The 8,494-nt window shown below is 38.7% G+C and overlaps 1 protein-coding gene across 2 annotated transcripts in view; it reads right to left on the bottom strand.

Moving 5' to 3' along the window:
- KIF2C (kinesin family member 2C) overlaps nt 1–6,425 on the bottom strand; it is a 30,324-nt gene extending 23,899 nt beyond the window's left edge. For both annotated transcript variants that reach the window (XM_063297807.1, XM_063297806.1), the window contains exons 1-2: nt 6,265–6,425; nt 1,885–1,979 (exon numbers count right to left, since the gene is read on the bottom strand). In XM_063297807.1, coding sequence (XP_063153877.1) covers nt 1,885–1,979; nt 6,265–6,328 — 159 coding nt within the window. In that variant the 5' untranslated portion in view covers nt 6,329–6,425. The remainder of the gene's footprint in view (nt 1–1,884; nt 1,980–6,264) is intronic.
- Nucleotides 6,426–8,494: the final 2,069 nt, after the last annotated feature.

Below are 8,494 nucleotides of genomic sequence, written 5' to 3' on the forward strand. Positions count from 1 at the left end.
GTTCCATGAGAGGTAATATATTTCAAAAGATACTGGGAAAGCCACTGACCACAAGTGCTAATCTTAGTACATCCCAATGATTCCTTAATATTTACTGTAAGACAGCACAAGTATTATTACTTACTGAACATTTTTTAGAAAGACTGATGCTACAAAAAGGGTATTCACTATCCAAGACAAAAAGAATAAATAAAGCTCTGCAAGTGACTTCTCCTTCACAGTTTATGCATTTACAGGAGTGAATGTCATGTCCATCAAGTCTACTTGCTTGACCTTAGAATGACATCATAATCCTATTACTACTGCTGCAATATTCTAACAGTCATTTTCTTGACCTGCAAAGCCATCTGTAAAGCAAGCATATGAATCTTTGATTCCAGATAACAATTCAGCTTCTACAAGTATTATATCATTCTGAAATATTGCCACTGTTTAATACAACAGTAGGTTTTGATTTTAATGTGTACATTATATCAAGTCAATATGCAGCTTTAAGTCAATAAGCAGTGAAACAACTCCCAAATACTACATTAGAGCTGTAGTCTAAAACAGCCACCCTACTAACTCAACCCCTTGCTTTTAGATTACCTGCTATATTATATGACATTCACCACAATTAGAAGGTATACTACAGTAATTGGAGAACATACAGTGGACAAACTAGAGAACTAGTTACTCTTGTTATCTTCTTATACTAGTAAACAACAGAACCTAACTACTTCTGGTAAAGGACCATACTAGGTGCTAGTGGCTGCCTTCCTTAAACAGGTAGGAACAGAGCAATGTAGTAACTTTAGCCAAGACAAATACAGATTTCATTTATTTTATATTTAAAATAAATATAATTAATAATTCCCCTTTTCTGTCACATTAAAAATTACAACGCCCTACATATGGCAATGCTGGGAGGTACGTAATAGATTTTATGTGCTTATAGATGTGCGTAGTTCTACTGCACATGTAATACAGGCAGTCTAGAAACAACAGTACACACAATTATAACAATTATTATATTCATCATGAGCAAATATGTTTCATGTACTTATCAGATTCAAATGATAAAATTTTAATGTCTTGAAATGTTGCTAAATATCTTTAAGATGATGGCTCAATTTTATTTGAAAGTAAATAGAGATATATAAAATCTATTTCTGTATTGGCACTTTGTGATGCTTAAATGTTTTTTTCATTTTTCTTCCTGATGATTGTAATGAATAAACAATTTAATTTAAATTATAATTTGGTGGCAACTTTTGAAAGAACTCCGGAGACTATCCAGGGCTTTTAGAAGCTGCAGCTCTGTTTTCTTTTTTTCTTTTTTTTTAAAGGACTTTGTCTCTCCAGTAGAATACTATATTTAGGGAAGCCACTATTTAGTTGATCTCCAACAAAGAAGAAGAATGAAAAAAAACCTCTCTCCATTGTGAAGTCGGAAAATAGCTGTTGACAAAATAACCTCAATATATATATTTAATAATTTTCAGCTGGAATCATCTTACTAAGTCTTTATACCATACAGAAGACAGGAAGCAGGCTTCAACCCAGAATCAATTAAGAAATGTGTGCTAAATAGCTTTAAAAGTGTAGTTTTATATACATGGGGACATACTTCTGGAAGAAATTGAAGACCTGGTTCTGCTGCCTCGCTTGGGATGGGGAGGGTAACAGCTCCACCTGGCGCCATAGCACCTCTTATTGATCGCGATTCCACCTTCGCTTGGATTTTATATTTATTATCGTATTCATATTTTAGACTGTAACTTAGGTTTGGATGTTTTTATTATCATTTTTATTGTAAACCGCCCAGAGTCCCCCATTGGGGGAGATGGGCAGTGATACAAATTTAAATAATAAATAAATAAATAAATACTTTCAAGTTCTCACCTCTTTCCCTTTGAGACTGTTGTTTTCTGTCCATTCTACAGATACAGTCATTTTTTCCAGACTCACAGTTTTGATAGTTGCACCATGGACTGCACCTAAATTTTTTTTTAAAGTTTAACTATGTTATTTCAGAAAAGTACTAATAAAGCTAGAGAACAAGAGGAGAAAATTTCCATAAAGGCTACCTAATATGAAACATTTATTTTTGAAAAAAAAAATAATGATCTGACCACAGGACCACAAGCTTATATCTGACTTTTCATCATAGAGAACTAAATATTAATGGTATACCATAACTTTCCCTCTTATGAGTAACAATCTACAAGGCATGACTCTCCACAGTATATTTTCCCTCTGCAGTTAGATTGTTCATTGGCAATTTTAGAAACCGATTATGAGCCTTGAATCAGCCCCTCTAACCTCACTTCTGAAATAAAAACAGGATACCTAGGTACAGCTGGAGAAGTCCAACTGCTTTTGAAAAGGGATGCCTCCTCTGACAGGAGCTTCCAGTTTATACATGCAAAATTAATTATACCATAGAAGATTACATTTCAAAGTACAATGCTATATGTCTCCAGAAGTAAACTGTAGTGAGTTCAATGAGATTTGGTCCTAAATACACTTGAAGATAGCAGCCTAAGTATTGTTTAACTGCACTGGCACAGGTTCCCAATTCTATACATAGCTAAAGATTTCCTAGTGTTATCAACTGCACTGGAAGCAACTACAAATAAAACATGACTGCTATACCCAAAGCTAAAAAAAAAACTATTTTAGAAAGAGTTGGCTGCAGAATCTTTTAATATTCAGAGTCTGGTAATCTGAAAATGATATTTGTTGTCCCAAGTTATTATCAAAAACAAAACTGGGAAAACAGATTTGGAGATGTTTACCAGCAACTCAATCAACAAATGCATAACTTTAATCTATTTGATGCTGATTGTTAATTCTACAAATATAGTACTTACAGTTTTTACTTTGTTTTTGTTTGGGTTCTTTCTATCTCAACCCCCAGAAAAAAGTTTTAATTATCAGTTACTCTGGAATCATAAAAGTCTGTCTCCAAAAGTTTAACTGGGCTATGAGAGTTTGTATTTCAAAATTCAAAAACTGCCTTCATGGTCCTTTATTCAGAAGCCAGATCATAAATATTTTAAACATAGTAGATATTAAATATATTCCAATTCAATCTGGCAGCCCCATTCAAAATGCCTGCCTTGCAAACATTATCAGAGCTATTAACATATGCTTACCTACGTTACAATTCGTTGTTTCTAATAAATTGGTCTTGTATGCATTCAAAAATATTTTCAGAACATATTTCAATATACAGTTATAGGTAGGCTTACTCAAGCATTTCTGAAATAGAAGCAGGGTTTTCTTTCTGGGTTTTATTATATTACAACATGCACTACTAAAACCACTTCATCAGATCACTAACCCCTTCCACAGAATCAGAGAGTTGGAAGGGAGCTTGAGGTTTTTTAGTCCAACTCCCTGCCAAGGCAGGAATCTGCAGTCCACCCTGGACAAACAGCTGTCCAAACTTTGTTTAAAAACTGCAGTGATGGTGCACCCACTACTCCAGGAGGCAGGCTGTTCCACTGCTGAATAACTGTCACAGTCAGGAAATTACTTTGAGTTTGGCACACTCTCCATAAAGGTTCTTGTCCTACCCTCAGGCACTATGGAGAATAAATTCACACCTGCTTCCCTCTAACAGCCCTCCAAGTATTGGAAGACTGATATCTTGCCCCCCACCCCCAGTCTTCTCTTTGTTAGGCTAAACATACTCCATTCTTTTAACTGTTCTTCATAGGATTTAGCTTCCAAGCCCCTCACCACTTTTTTGCTCTTCTCTGCACTCTTTCTAGTTCCTCAGTATCCTTCTTGTATTGTGGCAACCAAAACTGGATAGAGTATTCCAGGTGCAGTCCAACCAGTGCAGTATAGATGCATTTCCTGTGATCTCAACATTATGCCTCTGTTGATGCAGCCCAAGACTGCCTTGGCTCTTTTGGCAGCTGCAACAATTACTGGCTTGTGCTTAGTCTGTGGTCTACCAAGGTACCCAGATCCTTCTCACAAGTATTACTGCTGAGCCAGGTACTGCCTGTCTTGTGCCTGTACATCTAATCTTCCTACCTAAGTGCGGAACTCTACACTTCTTGCCACTGAAATGCATTTTGTTGGAAAAGGCCCAATGTTTGTAAAGATCCTTTTGAACCTGTCTTAAGTCTGTCTTCTGAGGTATTAGCAATCCCTCCAGCTTTTTGTTGTCTGCAAATTTGCTGGGCATCCCTTCTACCCCCTCAGCTGTGTCATTTATAAAAATATTGAAGAGCAATGGGCCTAGGACAGAACACTGAAGTACCACACTGCATGCCTCTCTCCATGTAGACATAAATCTATTGAGGACCACACATTGGATATGGTTGTTCAACCAACTGGAAATCCAACTGGAAATGGGACCATCCACACTGTTCCATTTTATCAAGGAGGCTATGGTCAACTATATCATTTTTTTTTTACTGAAATCTAAGTATTATACATCCACACCATTCCCATGGCTAACTAATCTAGTCATTTTGTCAAAAATACAGTAAGATTAGTCTGGTATGACCTATCTAGTAATCACTCTGTTCCTATCTAAGTACTTACAAATCCACTGCTTATCTTTTCTAGGATGTTCCCAGAAATTGGTGTCAAGCTGACTGTTGCATAGTTTCCTGGGTCTGCCTTTTATTGGAACATTAGCTCTTCTCCAATCTTCTAACATTCCCCTTACTTCAGGGGTTCTCAGATTACAGTTAGCAGATCTGAGAACACATCAGCTGTGGCCATCTGGCCTCAGCATCTTGAAGTCAAAGAAGCTAGTTGTTCTCTCATCACGTCCTTGCTTATTTTGGCCCGATTTTGTTTCTGCCCTCCCATGGTGCACCTTCTGACCGGCTGGCCCACTTTTTCCTTTTATGAAAAGACAGATGCAAATAGGAATTAAGTAATTCAGCCTTCTCCATGTACTCATAACCATCTTGCCATCTTCTCCAACCAAAGGCCTATTTCCTTGTCTTTCCTCTTATTGTGCACATACTCAAAGAAGCCTCGTTTGTTACTTTTGGCATTCATTGTAAATCCCAGTTTATTCTGAGCCTTAGCATTCCTGACCCCATCCTTACAGTTTTGGGATATTTCCTGATATTCTGCTTTTGCTACATTTTTTAAACTTGTCCCTTTTGTTTTCTTAGTTTATCAGAAAGCTCTTCATGCAACCACACCAGTCTCCCGTTTTCCTTTCTCTTTGGTACGTTAGTGTCTGGGCCTTAATTATTTCATTTTTCAGAATTTCCCAACCTTCCTAAATTGGCTTTCCCTTCAGAATTCCATCCATGGAATCCTTCCTACTTTTCCCCTTATTCAGTCAGTTCTCTTGAAATCTATTACACTAATCTGGCTGCTTTCAGTTCTCCTTACCTGCAGTATGGTGAATCTCTTTGTGAAAAAGCCAGTCATTTACTAGTTATCCACAGCTATACTAGTATCATCTCTAGCTGAGACAATATACACCCCAAAGATTAAGAAAATTAAACATTGTTATATAGGCCATGTTTTTGTATGTTTTGCCAGGAAAAAAAAAGCAATGGTGGCAGTGGAACTTTCAGTTGAAATTATCACATGGTTGTTCTAAAACAGGGTTTCTCAGCCAGGGTTCCATGGAACCCTAGAATTCCACAAGAGGTCACTAGGGGTTCCCTGGGAGATCACGATTTATTTAAAAAATTATTTCAAATTCAGGCAACTTCACATTAAGAGGTAAGTGTCATTCTTTATTTTTAGTTTAAGAACACTGTTAAGGCATATATACGGGCCTACCTATGAAACGAATATAATAATTTCGTAACTTGTGGCCTATATTTGAGCCTGAATGTGCAGGGGTTCCCGGAGGCCTGAAAAATATTTCAAGTGTTCCTCCAGGGTCAAAAAGTTGTGAAAGTTGTTTTAAAAGCACCAGGGTTCCACATGGAGGAACCGCTCAGCACACGCTCAACCCGCCAGCCAGCCCCAGCGAGTAACACTGGGCGAAACGGGTGAATGGCCCGACTCCTCCTATAAGTTGCTTCTTTGACTCAGAAGGAGCTGAGGAGACGGCAAGGCAGAGGCACAACTCTTCTCTCCTGAAGAACCCGGAGAGGGCAACAGTCTGGAATTTAGGCTAGCCTCCATCCTTCCACATCTCAGACACGCGAAACCACTGGAAGACGAAAGTAACTACAGCGCATGAGCATTAATTTCACGGAGCCTCCGGAGAACACTCAGGCTACGGAAGGAGGAATAAGACACTCCAAAGCAAATCGCATTTCCCCTCTCAGCACTCACCATTGCTACGCTGAATATTAATCGATAATCCAGGCTGAAGGCACCTGTAAATGTTAGAATCCATATTATACTACCAGAGAAATCTCAGACGTCTGCAAAGCAACAACAACTCCTTTTTCAAAAACCGGTATCGCACAAGAGCACTGAACCAACTGCCGCCGTTTTGAACGGGGCGCGCCGTAAAGGCTGCCGGGAAACGACGTCCGTCGGGCGACATCAACGCTTGCAGAACTACATCACCTAGCATGCAGTGGGATATCCTCCCGTTCTCTGATCGTCTACTTTAAAACTACATTTCCCAGAGAGACTTGGGAGCAAAAGATGGTAGAGTCAATACAAATCTGATACAGCGAGTACGGGAAGTGGTAGTCCCTTAAGAAATTAAATCGCCTGTTGTTCGCGTGCCGTCTATTTGTAAGTCGTGTTATGTAGGGGAACTGTAGGTGCCTCGCGGCTTGAAGCTTTAAAAAATGCGGGATTTTATATTACTTTTATTATTTTTTTCTTTTAAAATCTGTATAGAAATATCCCGGTTTTTACCAATGATATATTATTCATATTTTTATGAATACCGATCGTTATGCCCCTCCAACCGAAAAAAAAAATCAACTATGGAGTCAAAATTAACAGTTTCATTTTCGGGGAAAGAAAATACCAGAACTTAATTTATTAAAGTTATATAACACCTTTCTAGATATACATCATATTGAGATGTTAAAATTTATGAAAAGGTTTTTCAGTTTTCTTGAAATACACTTGTAAAAAAGTTATTAAATGCTTAGTTGCAGCGTTATTTTAATCAAGAGGCTTTCAAACGTACTCTTTAATGTTAGATTCAACATTCAGTCTGTTGGCACAGAAGAATGTCATCAGAAATCAGCTGCCAACATTACCAGTCCCTATGCTGTCCTGCTGTGACTCTGCAGAATCATTTTCTGACTTTTGAATCTACCTGCTATTATGGACAAGCTGATTAATTTTCTCCTCTGGCTTTGCTGCTGGCCCTCTTCAGCTCATCCCCATGGAGACCCAGGGAGAAGGAAACAGTGCTTCCCATGCTTATGCAACTGGCTAAGGCTTGTTGAGACATCCTGAAGGTTGAGGTTGAATGGGCCTTAAGAAGCATTGCTAATGACAAGGCAGCAGGAGATGATGGCATCCCAGCTGAACTATTCAAAATCTTGCAAGATGATGCTGTCAAGGTAATGCATGCTATATGCCAGCAAATTTCGAAAACACAAGAATGGCCATCAGATTGGAAAACATCAACCTATATCCCCATACCAAAAAAGGGAAACACTAAAGAATGTTCAAACTATTGAACAGTGGCACTCATTTCACATGCCAGTAAGGTAATGCTCAAGATCCTGCAAGGTAGACTTCAGCAACTCATGGAGCAAGAATTGCCAGATGTACAAAAGGCAGAGGAACTCGGGACCAAATTGCCAATATCCACTGGATAATGGAAAAAGCCAAGGAGTTTCAGAAAAACATCTATTTCTGTTTTATTGACTATTCTAAAGCCTTTGACTGTGTGGACCATAACAAATTGTGGCAAGTTCTTAGTGGTATGGGGATACAAAGTCATCTTGTCTGCCTCCTGAAGAATCTGTATAACGACCAAGTAACAACAGTAAGAACAGACCACGGAATGGACTGGTTTAAGATTGGGAAAGGAGTACGGCAGGGCTGTATACTCTCACCCTACCTATTCAACTTGTACGCAGAACACATCATGCGACAAGCTGGCTTTGAGGAATCCAAGGCTGGAGTTAAAATCGCTGGAAGAAACATTAACAATCTCAGATATGCAGATGATACCACTTTGATGGCTGAAAGCGAAGAGGAACTGAGGAGCCTTATGATGAAGGTGAAAGAAGAAAGTGCAAAAGCTGGCTTGCAGCTAAACCTGAAAAAAACCAAGATTATGGCAACCAGCTTGATTGATAACTGGCAAATAGAGGGAGAAAATGTAGAAGCAGTGAAAGACTTTGTTTTTCTAGGTGCAAAGATTACTGCAGATGCTGACTGCAGTCAGGAAATCAGAAGACGCTTAATCCTTGGGAGAAGAGCAATGACCAATCTCGATAAAATAGTTAAGAGCAGAGACATCACACTGACAACAAAGGTCTGCATAGTTAAAGCAATGGTGTTCCCCGTAGTAACATATGGCTGCGAGAGCTGGACCATAAGGAAGGCTGAGAGAAGGAAGATCGATGCTTTTGAACTG

Source organism: Candoia aspera, chromosome 3, assembly GCF_035149785.1.
Source record: "Candoia aspera isolate rCanAsp1 chromosome 3, rCanAsp1.hap2, whole genome shotgun sequence".
Lineage (NCBI taxonomy): Eukaryota > Metazoa > Chordata > Lepidosauria > Squamata > Boidae > Candoia > Candoia aspera.